The sequence below is a fragment of the Phaethon lepturus genome, unplaced genomic scaffold (assembly GCF_000687285.1).
Source record: "Phaethon lepturus isolate BGI_N335 unplaced genomic scaffold, ASM68728v1 scaffold17385, whole genome shotgun sequence".
Classification (NCBI taxonomy): Eukaryota; Metazoa; Chordata; class Aves; order Phaethontiformes; family Phaethontidae; genus Phaethon; species Phaethon lepturus.
Window position 1 is genome coordinate 22,503 of NW_010538630.1, and position 14,066 is coordinate 36,568.

Here is a 14,066-nt window from a genome sequence, read left to right on the forward strand (position 1 = left end):
GCCGCCGGGGCGGGCGCGGCCTCTGGCCGGTCTGTGCATGGCAGCTCCTCCCCACAGCGCCGATGTCGCAGTCACACCTCCGGCAGCCGGAGCACCCCTCGAAGCCATAGTATCCCTCCTAGGGAAAAGCAGAGCAGTGGGTGCCCTGTACAGCAAGAGGGCATGCGTGCCTCCCTCCTGGGGTAGGCTGAGGTGACATGGGACCCTGGTCTTGCTTTCAAGGAGTGTTTTGGCCACCACAAAACTCATATCAACATGGCAAAGACGTGGAGCTGCAATAAGAGCTCAGACACACCACAGTACTGCCCTACAAACCTGCCCTTGCCCTGCAACGCCCACACTGGACGCATGCAGGGAAATGGGGTTTATTTTAATTTCCCAAAGGGTACCATGTTACTGCCCAGGCTGCAGCTGAACGCTGCCTCCATTGCTTGCTGACAGATCTTTAATAGGCTTTCGCCACACATAGGCAGATCCTGCAAATCCAGTCTTAACCACCTGGCTGCCTGCACAGCTGCCAGCACCGCTCTGCTCACAGGCCTGGGGACAACACACCGGGGCTGGCCCTCATCCCCGTGACAAGGACAGGCACCATCCCAGTATGCAGGCAGCCCTCACCTCACAGCGGTCGCAGTGCTGGCCCGTCACTCCAGTCTTGCAGAAGCACTGGCCGGTTTGTGGATGGCACGACTCTGTCCCACAAGGTGAACAGTTGCACTCTGACAGGGAAAAATACACCCCGTTATAGGCCAAGGAGACTGCTCAGCCACTCACAAACCTTATTCCCAACAGGGAATCCTCTTTCTCCCTTATCTATCACAGTCAGAGCAGACAGAGCCTCTCTCCTCATGGATTTGCTCCTGCTGACAGCCTATTCCCATGACACCTGCCCAAGGCAGACCCCCTTTTGTGAGCTGCAATTTGGCTGCTGTTCCTCAGAGGGAGACAAGCAATGCTGGGAGTGGGCTGTACAAACCCACACTCTGAGGGAGTGCCAGCACTGCTGCTGCAGTAGCTGCTCGGGGCAGGACCACTCCAGCCTGGGTGTGGTTGGCAGCTCACATGCAGGAGTGCATTGGAGGTTATGGAGTTGTGATGCTGGAGGGCAGGTTTTTGGAGTTGCGTTTTTTCTTATTATCGCCTTTGGAGGATAGCTGCAATGTGTGCAACCAAGCACATGACTCGTTGGGGCAACCCACAGCCTGGCTAAGGTGCTAAACAAGTCCACCGTCAGTCTGTCCATCTTCCCCCCTCTGCAGTGCTTGCTGCCTGCCCCACTCACGTGTGCAGTTCTTTGCTCCCACCGCATCCCCATAGTAGCCGGGGCTGCAGACCTCACACCGTGTGCCGGCCGTGTGGTGCATGCACCCTGTGCAGGCGCCTGTCAGGGAATCACAGCTGCTGAACAGCATGTTGGGATCTGTGTTCCCATTGCAGTCGCAGGGCTGGCACGAGCTGCCAATCACCAAGGGATTTCCATAGTATCCTGGGGCACACCTGGAGAAATACAGCAAGTTAAAAAACAACCAAGCATTGCGGGGGGATCTCCACAGCTCATGCCTGCACCATGCTCGAGTCTTGTGCAATTATCCAACACTTCTAACTGCTGCAACCTCAGGGATCTTAAAGCACTTGGTGTTTTGCCTCACGATACCCCAGAAAGGTGACTTTATCACAGACTGAAAGTCAAGGCAAAGCACAGCTAAGTAATACACCCATGGTAACACAGTATATCAGCAGTGGAAACAGCAACAGGGCACTTGCAGGCTGAAAGAAATCCTGCAAGAGCAAAGCACACTGTGGCAGAGCCAATTGTTTCCTTTGCAGACTCTACTGGGACTTTACTTCTGCCACAACAGTGGCTGCATGGGACTTGGGTGTGCATGGCCTCAGAAACACGGGTGCCATCACCCTTACCGCTCACAGTTGGGTCCAGCGTAGCCAGGCTTGCAGAGGCACTGTGTGTTGGAGCCCTTGTGGACACAACCGACAGCAAAACTGAAACGACAAGGGGTGAACAGGAAGGTGCAGTTACCCCTGATGTGGTGCCAGGGGAGCTGATCACTCTGTGGGCTGCTGGGGCCTTGGGTAAGAGGCCATGGACATGGTTTGGGCCGTGGACAAGGCTGGCACTAGGACACCCACCAGTGCCAAGATGTGCCCTGATGTGGCACAGCATGGCTCCCAGTGGTTAAATAGCGAGGCCAAATAGACAATCCCATCCAAGGGTGCTTACTTGTTGGAGGCAACTGAAAGAGGGCAAGGACATCCAACACACTGTAAGGGTTCTTTGGCCAAGTGGCTGCTCACGTAGCCATCCTTGCATCGCTCACAGTGGTCTCCCTCCGTGTTGTGCTGGCAGTTCTGCAAGAAAAAGGCAGACTACAGGCTCAGCACTGACAGCAAGAAATGGTGGGTTGCACAAAGAATTCCCCACCAGATATCTGGATGCTTCAGTCTTTCCTCTTTCCCAGAACTGTCTTTCACCCTAAGCTGACCCTGAGTGAGATCACCTCTGAAATGGTACAAGCAGCTAATGCTCCAATTCAGGCACAGTCCTGCCAGCTCAGTTTGTATATGAAGAACTTTTAAATCACATGCTACAGACCTTTTAACTCCAAAATATCACACTGCTTCACTGTTTACTTACAAGACATATCCCAGAGCCTGGCAGGCACTGATCTGAGTGGCCGTTGCAATGACACGGGATGCATTTTCCCAGAAAGAGCCCCTTGGTGTCCCTGTAGTAACCTGGAGCACATTCCTGAGGACAGAGAAAAAGATGGAGATCTGAAAAACAGCTCAATACATTCTGGCAAAGCAAAGAGACTAATTTAGTTTCCATGACAGAATTCCCACAGGGTTGTACTGATGGAGAAGAGATTAAAAGCAACAGCAAAGATTTTTCAGTGCAGCTCCATCCTGCTCCTCATCAATAGGAGATAATTCACCTGAAAGAAGGACCTATTCCAAGGTACTGCATGCACTTAATTTTGGTCTGCACCACCTGAACACAATTTCTCCATTATGCCTCTTCCAAGAGGGCAGATGCAGATAATACACCTCTCCCAGGTGCACTGTGCTGTGGTGGGAGGGGAGCCGGGAGCAGGCTGGTGTGGGGGAGCCTGGGAGATGTTGTTCCTTCCTCTGGTACAACCCAAGCTATAATTTCAACTGAAGCCCTCAGAAGTCGGCTTGGAAGCTTGTTCTCTGGCACCACTGCTTTGCACAAATATCCAAACACCATGGCTGCCACTCTCACCAAGCACGAGGGGTGACTGAGACCCAAAATGTGACTGTTTGACTCCCCTCTGCCTGCAGCAGCATGTCTGCTTTCACCCTTACTTGGCAGGAGTCCCCCTGATAGTTAGCTGGGCAAAAGCACAGCTCCACGTTGCTGGCGCGGATGCCTGTAGCTGTATCTGTTGCCATCTCCAGGACCACGCGGCGCAGGGACACGGATGAAGAGAGCTGGGAGTAGAGCGCCCGGATCTGCAGCTGTTCCAGGTTTGCCAGCACCATCATGAGCTCCTCTCTAGACACAGGGTTGTGTGTCTCTGTGTGCCTGAAGTTACCCTAGTGGGAGAAGACCTGACATTACTGGCAAGAAGCACAGGCACCTGAACATCCAGCCAAGCCCTCACTTCCCTGCTGCTGGGATGTCCCCGGCTTTGCACAGGTAATAGCCCTGGATCTTCACAGCCAGTTCTGCTTCGATAGGAAGCACCTAAAATGCTGAGCTCAAAGCTTGTCCCTTCTGTCTACATGCTAGTCTTGTTCTTTTAATAGCATCTGAGCACTTAATTTGTGTGCAAACTCACCTCCAGCAGCTGCAGCTGGCCTTCATGTACCTCCCCTGGGGATGGGTAGGTGCCTTCCAGAAACATGATGCTCATCTGATTTCCCTGGGAAAAGCAAGGAAGGTGTCAGTCACTGCCTCATCCTGCTCATGCATTAGCAGGGGGAACCAGGGAATTTCTCGGGCTGCACCTTCAGGATCACATCTGGGCGGGACTCCATGGGAATGAACACGTCACCCCTCCGCGGGTTGGAGTGCAACTCATAGCGCAGGTGCCCACCATAGGAGGAAACCTAAAGGAGAGATAAATTGCCTATGTTGCTGCAAGTCCATACCACCAAGATGGGGCAGAGCTGTCCACATTCAACCTGAGCGTAAGCGATGCCTGCATGTCAGTGGGCAGGCTGCTGGCACACGTGTTGGTGGGGTCAGGGATGTGCATGACTGCTGGTCCAGCTGCCACTGTGCTCTTACCCGGTCCCCAAGGTAGGAGCTGGGTGCAACCCAGTAGAGCTCCTGGTAGGCATCTGGGAGGTTCTTGAGATCAGCCCGGAGGAGCTGCTCCCGCAGGCTCAGGGTCGTCGGCACTTCCTGGCGGTCGCTGCTCAACAAGAGCCACCCATTCATGTCAACGAACTGTGGGGGAAGAGCAACCGTAGATCTTCTAGTCGAGCTACAGAAAGTATTTGGGTGTTGATGCTCCCAAAGAGCAAGTCCCAGAGCAGCAGAAAGGATGGTAACAGGCTGACAACCTCACATACATCCTGATGAAGCCACTGGAAAGCTGAGTACCACCCCTGCCTCCCACCTGGCACAGTCCCCCCACGCCATGACTTTCCACCCTGCGAGACCCCAGAAACCAAGAAAACGTCTGGAAGTGGGAGACAGACACAAGGAGACAAAGACAACCCTCCTCACAGTGTATCTTCCAGAGGGGTAGGATAAATGCAGGACACAGACCTGAGAGCAGTAGAGAGCCAGGCAGAAGGGAACACAACTGAACTGCAGGCTCTGGTGGCCCCCAGCCTCTCTCACCTCAGCTCGGTGCTTCTCAGCACTGCGGCAGCGATCAGTCGCACCAAAGCAGAAACACTTGGTGCAGCCCTTGGGGTTGCTGGCATCCAAAGAAAATGTCCCCAGGCGGCACTGGTCACACCTCGAGCCCTCCACATTCTCCTGGAAGACAAGCAAAGCTCAACAGCGTCAGCAGCTTCACACAAGCCTCAGTGGAGGACAGACACAGCTGTATGAGTGATCAAAACACAATGATGTGATGCTAAAAGACAATTAAGCAGTCCCCGAACAGGATTGCTTGTGCACCACCCATCAAACATTAAATTCACCTGGTGAAAGCACTTGTGAGCCCTGCAAAGGGACTGGAGCAGGCAGCACAGCAGCAGTTTGAGTTACCCTGCTGTCACACAGGAGCAGGAGTCAACAGGGCTGACAGCTTTACGTGCAACAAGCTCCGACACAGGACTGGACCCAGACTGCCCATCTCCCCAGTGACAGCCCAAAGAGTAAGCCTTCATGACCAGGGAAGATGGGGAGAAGGAGTCTTTCAGGGTGCTCTGAACCCACTACCACATGGGGCAGGCTGGCTGCAGCTCAGGCCAACAGGCACTCTCCTTCTCCAGCCCTGCTCCCTCCTGGCATGCCAGACACCCAAAGCCAGAGCAGGAGAACGGCACTGCGTGAAGACATCGAAGGACTGACCTTGCAGTGGCATTGCCCCGTGACCGGGTCACACACGCTCGCTTCGGTGCCAGCCTGGTGGCAGTCACACTGCCGGCAGTTGGGGTAGTGGTAGTAGCCAGGGGCACAGAGGTCACACTGTCGCCCGATGATATTGGGCTTGCACCTGGATGGGATGCAAGAGTCGCAGCATTAAAAACCTCTGCCTTGTGCTGCTGTGCGGGGAGCAGCTGGGCTTTCAGAGCTTCACCCACACTGGCACTGACACAATGTTGATGAGTATTTCCCTGCACATTTCCTCCCTGCACCCTGCCAACGTGTCCCATCACTCCAGCAGGGACCACGGATGCTGCCAGATGTGGCCGGTGCCAGGACAGGGCTCCCTCACCTGCACTGCCCGCTGTCCACGTCGCAGCCTGGCTCTGTCAGCTCCTGCACACCAGGCCGAGAGCAATTGCAGTCCTCGCAGCCGATGAGGGGGTGGCAGCCAAAGGTCTGGGGCTCGCAGACAACACACTCTGGCTTCAGCGTGTGTGGAGGGCAGATGCACTGTCCTGTCACTTCATCGCAGAGACGTGTCCCGCAGTCGCAGGCTGGAAGGGGCAGAAAAGGTGCTGTGTTTGGGGGAGCAAGACCCAGGCAAGCCCAAGGAGAGCACGAGGCAATGAACACAGAGCTCAACTGCTCTGTGGACAGCTGGGCTGTTTTCATGCAAGTGGAGCCATTACAGGGCTGGAAACTGCAGCCATTTCCCAAATCAGCCTCAGGCCTGTAAGAGGCAAAACAGCAAGTGCTGGGAAAGCAGAGAGGGAGATGGGACAACTCACGCCTGCAGTTGGGGAAGCCCCAGTAGCCGGTGGCACAGCGGGAGCACTCTCGCCCGATGACGTTGGACTTGCAGGGACACTGCCCACCGAAGGGTTCGCACTGGCTGCCCCGTGCCCCTGCCTCGTGGCACCGGCAGGGCTGTGCCCCGTTGTTGTAGAAGAGGGAAAGCGAGATGGCAGAGTCGCGGCAGAACCTCGACGATGTGCTGGGGCTGCAGGGGAAGGCAGAAGGCATCACCTTGCGGCACAGCCTCCCTACCACCCCAAAATCCAACAGTATCTCCTACAGCAATGGGTACTGAATTAGTCAGAGGGAGAGCTTGTGACACTGAGATCCCTCCAATACCCACAGGTTTGGTCATTAGATAAGTAAAGCCTTAACCAGATCCCGCCCCTCCCACACACAAAGGGAACGGGTTTTTGCTCCCTGAGGAGTGTGCAGCCTGCAGACAGCACAGCAGCCACCCAAAGCCAAGGGTCTCACTTGATGTAGAAGCTGTTGATGCCACAGCTGCTGATAAAGTCATAGGACTTGTCCAGGGGTTCCTCCTGCAGGTACTGAGAGCTGTAGCTGTCCTCAGGCACCACGAGAATGTAATCCTGCAAAGCAAGGACAAGATGGGTGAGCCAGGCTCCTTAGCTGAGCCAGACAGATGCAGTCCAAAATGAGCTCACTCAAAATGCACCTTTAACTTCTCATCAGCTCATCACTTGCTGGGACAGAACATAACACACAAAGTGCCTGAGTACTGGAAAGACCAGGGATCACCTCTCTGTTGAGGTCTGTCCATCATGGTTCATCTACTCTAATGCTCCATGTGAGTGGTGGCCCAAATACACTGAAGTAAAAAAAGGGAGAATACTCCAAAAGGGCAGCACTGGCTGTGCTTCAGCACAGAGGCAGGCAGTCACCATCATCTCAAACTCTTAGACATGAAGGCACCTGGGTTCCAAGTCTGTCTTTCAGCCATTTATCCAAACTTTGGTCAACCTTCTAGCCTGAGCGTAACAAAGATCACCTGCTCCCATGACGAGACTTGCCTGCACAAACAATGCCAGGCAGGTGCAAAATTTTACTGGGGTAGGAATAAGGCTTATTCTGGATTAACACAGGCTATGTATGCAAAGCAACAGCTTCTGTATCTGCCTTGCTTTGGTATTAAAACCACACAGCAAAGGATAACTATCATATACAGACGCTGTCTCTGTGAATCCTGGCCTCAATTCTACACCACTAAGGTTGGAGATTGCAACTTTCTAGGGTAGTTCAGAAGCTGAGTGATGGTGGGAAACATTCCTGAGGTCACACAGTAACAAAAATCCCCACAGACAAACTCCAGCCCTGCTGGAGCCATGTGGCTGGAGCCTGGTCCAATATGCTCCAGGAGCCTCCCGGAGAGAGGCTCACCAGCCACAGTTGCTTGCCCTCTGGCACTTGAACAACCACAGCCAGATCATTATCGGTGACATCCAGGATAATCTGGTCCTCGGAAACTACCAGGCTCCGGCACCCGTAGCCATGTGGGCAGAAAGTAGCATTGGTCTGACCTGAAAAGACAACAAACCTATTGGTTCCACATTTCCCTTGCAGTCCCCATCACACCCTCCCAGTTTGGAACAGATAAGTCAGTCTCGCTTCATCTTTGCACTCCTCAGTGAACCCACAGTTATCTTCTGGCATCAAAAACTTTCCAAGGCTTCTATCTACTAGCAGCTTCCCCCAGGTCTCTGCTCTTCTCACCTTGCCAGATGCGCCCACCGTTGATTAATACTTCCACAGGGAAGGTGGGATGGTTGGGCTGGTAGTAGTGTAGGATGAAAGCGTAGCGTCCCAGGGTCTGGATCCGGCTATTAAACACAACAGCAGCCTGGCCCAAAACAGAACAAAGAGACAAAAATCTACATCCAATACCTGCACTCACGGCCAGGATGTTTTTTATTATTGCATAAATTTGTGCTCTTATTGCACAACTGTCAGGTTACAGACTGTCAGTTCTTGAGACTTTTGGTTAATCAACTCCTTCTGTCTCCACACTTCCCCCCTCTAACGGTGCCACTGACAAAGCTTTTCCTGGGAGCCCAGAGAGCCAGGCAGGGCTGGATGCTAACACAGGAGAGATCATGGGAATTACAGGTTTAGGGACAAGTTTAAAGTCCAAATTAAATTCTGAAAATGCTAACTGCTAAATTGCTAATTGTTAAAGCTACTCAACAGGGAAGGAGAACTTCTCCCTGCCCCAGGTGTCCAGTGTCACAGCACCAACAAACCAGCCCAGCCCACAACACTACCTGCAGTGGTTGCAGAAGGATGAGCTCTGCGGCAGGGTCCACCGCTGTGGGTGGCCGAGGTGCAGGTTCCACTGGGACCCCAGCTACAGCCACATGAACAGCCTGAGCCAGGGGGATGTCAGGGGCAATGGGCAGAGCCTGGCCCTCCTCCAAAATGATTGACTGAGGAAGCTTCAGGAACCTTGAGGGAACACAGGAGCTGCTGCAAAACAAGGAGAAAATGGTGTGTAAAGATCTCCGAGAAGGAGAGAGAGAGGCTATGAGGCCCTGGCAGCAGAAGCATGCCCTGTAACACACGGCAGATTACAAAGCATGCCTGCTGAGGGAGACCTTTCTATCAAGACCCCTGGGGCTCTGGGACACGGGCTCAGTGGGAAGAACAGGAACCTTGCACAGGCTAATTCCTGTGCAAATACTGATTTCAAAGCAGCATCAAGAATTCGGATACAGTGAGTGTCTCTTGCTGTATGTGAGCAAGCACAGGAATATGTCTTCCACAGGAGGCAGTGTGGTGTTCAGGTAAAAGGACCAGCAGCCTAACTTCCAGTCCTTACTCCATTGCTGCCTGCTCAGCGGACACGGGCAAGGCGCTTCACCTCAGCCACAGATGTCTTTCTCCTGCGTCAAGAACTGAAAAGGCTCCAAACCTGAGGGAAGTGGGGGAAGCAGCTGCTTTTGGAAATAGCCACATTCATGCTAAAACCCTGAGGCATCTGAGAAACTTACCTGTTGGATGAGAATGTGCCATGGACGCTGATGCAATGCACCTTTGGCTCGATGAACTCCATGGTGAACTGCGCAGCAGGTATGAGGTACACTTTGTGCTGATGCACATGAAAGAGAGAGATGCCCAGTTACAGGACAGCCTCTGCCACTGGGAGCCTACAGCAGTTTTTGTGCTCACCAGCGATCAGGCTGACCACACTAAGCACCTTCTTATCAGACACTTCAACTAATGCATGGCAGGTCACACCTCTGTTTACTGCCCCTTCTTCCTTGGCACAAGCCCTAAGGCACTTAGGAGCTCCAGATACTTATGGGATTCTTCTACACTTGGATAAGCAACTGTGAATGCCTTCGAAGTAAAATAGGAAGAGGCACTGCCACACTGCTGCAGAGCCCCCTCTCTGTGAAGAGCAGCTTCTTCTTCCCATTTTTTCCCAAATCCCAGTCCCACAACCTACTTCAAAACCCACCACTGACCACATTCTCCACCTTGGACTGCTCTCAAAATAGACTAAGATCTAGTATCCATTCCAAATAGGACTAGAAAACCCTTCTACAGGCTAGGTACCATTCCTACGTCTCTTCCTTGCAACCTGCCAACAGAGCTGCCCTCTCAGGGAACCTTACCAGGAAGAAGTCAGCCAGATCAGAGGTGAACCGAATGGCGGCCTCTGAGGTAAGTTCAAAAGTCGCCACGCGGCTCTGGGAATCCATAGCAATCCCTCGACAAAGGAAACTGTAAGAGAAACACAGACTTTGAAGCCAGCCTTTAGCAGGGTCATAACCCATTTCTTGTCTTGCCAGCTACATGTCCTGAAGGTATTTATACAAAGTCCCTGCAAAATCTTTTGATGCTTTTTCTGGTAAGTCATGAGTGACGTTTCCCAAGGACACCCCAGACATTTGTTTCCTATCGCAAAAGTTGCAGTCTGAAGTCAGACTCTTTTACAGTAAGCGACAGAGTTTGACCTGCACCAACAGCTTCAATAAACCTGCCCATAGGCCATTCCCTAAATCAGGGCCCCCACCAATGTACCCAGCTGTAAATGGGAGCAACAGATTATCTCCTGGCAGAGGCACTAGAGGACTATGTTGGCACAGGTATTGTGCCAGGGATGCCATGTATTTCCCAGAGATGGACAGTCACTAAAATGCATGTCCAGCTAGAATGAGTTTGGACATACACAGATTAGACGTACAATGCTGAGGCATTGCTTTGTTCATGTGATAAAGCAGAAAAAGCTCAACTGGAGGGGCCTGTCCTTGCCATGTCAGAGGAGGACTGAACCCTTTCTCCATCGCAGAGCTGACCATACCTGTAGACACAGGGGTAGAAGATGAATGTGCCCTGCTGCATGGCTAAGTGCGGTGAGCTCAGAGCAATGCCCACCGTCTGCAAAGCATTGGTGTTGGCATACTCCACAACCAGCACATATTTCCCGGGCTGGGCAACAGGCAGAGAGAGCTGGACTTCCACCTGGAGGACAGAGAGATGACTGAGCAGGGGTCTCCTCTCCCTCTCCCCATAGTGAGCGTGTGCAGGATGCCTGTGCTACAAACCAGCCTCCTCTGCAGCTGAGGAGACAACAGGCCAGCTCTTACTATATAGCACATGTGTCCTTGCAAGGCCTTTGCATGTGAGACACTGCTTTTGAGTGCCTTGAACAACAGGGCATGCAAGCACACAGCTGCAAGACTGAGGGGGCAACAGTGGGTGTACATGGGTGAAAAGCTCTCCCAGTAACCTGCCCAGACAGTGGGAGCAGAGGGATGAGTGTCGCAGTGCCCACGTGAGGGATGAAACAGAGGTGACACTCACATCACTGCCGCTGCATGTCGCCATCCGCGGATGGGAGGGGGTGAGCTGCTCTGTAGGACACACTCTGGGTAACCGGTTGTCCAACCTGCACACCGCATCCACCCCTGATGCCGCAGGGAAGCTGTCCACAGATAGGTACTTATACAAGAGGCAGCTAAAAACATTAAGAAAAAAAATACAAAGTATGTTTGGTACATCATGATTGTAAGAGTCAAAAGCACCCATGCAGCCTGATCCCAGCAAGATTTGCAAAAGGCTTTGGTCCAACATGAAGGCTCCACTTCCCAAAGGAACATCTCTGGTTAGCATGGGGCAAGAGATTGTGTATTATATGACCCATGAAGGCAGTAACAACAGAAAGCTTCTCCCCTTGAAATGTGCTTTATCGTGGAGACCATTGCTATAGTGGAGGGGACAACTAGTGTTGAGAGCCCAACCAGCCTTCCTGCCAAGATGAATAGAGAGGTCCTGGACAGAGCAAGCAGATGCACCAAGATGCTCTAAGCACTACCAGACTCTGCCCATTCATTTTAAATAGTCCAGCAAGACCTAAACTGTAGCCATTTTCTAGGGCTGTTGACTGATACACAACCTGGCACTGGGAACCCAGCCTAGCAGAGGAGAGGGCTATGGTCTTATTGGGTGAGTTGGCCCTCCCAGGGTCCATGAGAACACAAAGACTGCCTGGGCCATGGATGAGGAGATCTATGCATGGGCTTTCTGGAACGGCACGGGTTCAGCGGGTTTATCAACCACAGCAAAGTGCTCTACTAAGCAGTTTCATTGCCTCCAGACCCTCACAAAGTGTGGACTGTATATATTTCTTAACCCCAGGCCAGGAGTTGCTGAGTAGGTCCCACACAGCACAAGAACGTGGAGATCCTTACTTCTGGGTGGCTTGTTCTGGGGCTGGCTGGTAAGTACATGGTTCTGTGACCTTTAGCTGCAGTATTGGAGCTTCATAGTATGAGCTGGGTAGCAAAACCAGATAGTCCTAGAAGGAGAGATGTGAGAGTTGGTTATGTTTGGGACACTTTCTCCCAGGGAGCTGCTGAAGCCCCCTGTGTTGGATGGAGCATGGGGTCTGGTCCTTACCAGCAGCACACCCTCTGCTTCAACAACCAAAGACCAGGTGTTGGGGTTGAGTACGAAGGGCTCCCCAAAGCTGTTCTGGGGGACGGTGACAAAGGCTGGCTCTGTGCTGGGAGCAAAGACAATCTGCTTGGTCTGCTCTGTACCTGGAGCGGGAGGGATGAGAGGCTGTGAAGGGACTGGGATGGAAAACCTGGGGCTTCAAATAGGCTACGCTCAGGGAAGCAGCTCTGTAGTGCAGTGGGGAGTCTGGGCTCCTGCTCTCTCAGCACAGCCATAGCAGGTGCACCGCAATCCCACAGTGTCCTGTAACAGAGACATCTACTGTGAATCTGCTCAGTAGCTTAATGGGAGAAGAAAAAAAAAAAATCATTGCAATACTTAATGCTTATCCACAGCGCTCTGTGTGCTCTCCATCCCTGGACTACAAAGCACAGAGTATTGCATTCCAAGGAGCATTTTGCCAGCTAGAGAAGGAAGGAATTCATCTGTGAAGAATTTATTCTGACAGACAAAAAAAATTGCACAGGTACGTTCTTCCTTAGAGATATTCTTCCACAGGCGAGATACCTGTCTTCTGTCAAACTCTCAGACCCCCAAACTGTGCTCCTGTCTTTCTTGCCAGCCACAGACTCTGCACCACAGATTTAGACATTAATTTTAACTGACAGGACAGAATGGGTTTAAGACCTGATCCTGCTGCTGTTGAACAGCTCCTTGGCTCAGCTGAAACACTTCCATAACCTTTGAATTCATTAACTTTGGATGCAATAACAATACAGCACCTAGAAGCAGACTGTCAGCCTGTCTAGCAGTTTCAGGAACATTTTGAAGAGCGTGGGGGAGAGGGATTCACCGAGTATGGCTGCATGGCGAGCAAATGAGATGAAGAAGGAAGTGGGCAATGTGGCACGTTGACTATCCTTGTGTGGTACATGGACATCAAGGCATAATGCAGTGGGCCAGAAGCTAAAGCAAGGGCTTATGCTACTGCTGGAATGGGTCAGCCCCTTCCCATGTGTGCTAGCTCTGCAACATGCCTGGCATCAGCTGAGGCTGAGCCCTCACTCTCTCAGATAGGAAGCAAAGGTGAGGATGCAAGGAATGAAGAGATTTCCCTGAACAGGCAATAGGGTAGATTTCTTGACAAGCTGAAGTTTCGCATCCCTTTGAGACGATATACAACTCAAACTGAGAAGGCTTCTGGAGGTGGGATGGGAGAAACCGGTCTGTAAATCATATACTCAGAAAAGGCGTCGCTTTTTGCAAGCCACATCTTCAAACTTATCTTCTTTCCAGGTTGCTTGTCCTTTACCATGTGAAGCCCATTCCACCCAGGCAGAAGGTGGCTCAGCACTTCTAGAGCCAATCTGGCCTATCAAGAAAGCTGCCCTCCCAGATCCCATTGCTTGTGCCTCAGTCTGGCAGCTTGCCTTCAGCACTAGAAAAATCAAATGTTGCTTCTGAGCAAGGAGGAAAGCGCATTATAAGGCAAATGAACTCTGCTGCTGGACAGGACAGATGAAATACTCCTTGACCTTTGTTGGGATCCTAAAGCACGAGCATGGCTCATGCTTTTCTTGCCTTTCTGCTGCATAATATGACTGGCTGTAAAAATAACCAGCTATTTTTCCCCTAAAAAAAAAAAAGTAGAAAAATAATATCTTGGCATTTCAAACCTTGTAGATCACATCAAAGGCAAAACAACTTCTCTGTCAATTCAAGACTGAGGAGAGAACTTCACACACTCATAAATTAGGTAGCTGGTGTCAACACCCTTGTACTGTTGCACATATGGTCTGAAGGAAGAGCTTCAGCA

At 52.0% G+C, this 14,066-nt stretch overlaps 1 protein-coding gene across 1 annotated transcript in view; it reads right to left on the reverse strand.

Moving 5' to 3' along the window:
* Positions 1 to 14,066, reverse strand: part of LAMA5 (laminin, alpha 5) — an 88,891-nt gene that overhangs the window by 13,952 nt on the left and 60,873 nt on the right. Inside the window, 24 exon segments of the mRNA XM_010286891.1 lie at positions 16 to 118; positions 619 to 719; positions 1,283 to 1,497; positions 1,918 to 1,998; positions 2,237 to 2,364; positions 2,651 to 2,764; positions 3,346 to 3,576; positions 3,822 to 3,905; positions 3,991 to 4,092; positions 4,274 to 4,435; positions 4,835 to 4,975; positions 5,516 to 5,660; positions 5,883 to 6,087; positions 6,322 to 6,533; positions 6,806 to 6,921; positions 7,730 to 7,869; positions 8,063 to 8,189; positions 8,611 to 8,812; positions 9,337 to 9,434; positions 9,964 to 10,072; positions 10,653 to 10,813; positions 11,156 to 11,309; positions 12,043 to 12,149; positions 12,251 to 12,393. Coding sequence (XP_010285193.1) covers positions 16 to 118; positions 619 to 719; positions 1,283 to 1,497; positions 1,918 to 1,998; positions 2,237 to 2,364; positions 2,651 to 2,764; positions 3,346 to 3,576; positions 3,822 to 3,905; positions 3,991 to 4,092; positions 4,274 to 4,435; positions 4,835 to 4,975; positions 5,516 to 5,660; positions 5,883 to 6,087; positions 6,322 to 6,533; positions 6,806 to 6,921; positions 7,730 to 7,869; positions 8,063 to 8,189; positions 8,611 to 8,812; positions 9,337 to 9,434; positions 9,964 to 10,072; positions 10,653 to 10,813; positions 11,156 to 11,309; positions 12,043 to 12,149; positions 12,251 to 12,393 — 3,381 coding nt within the window.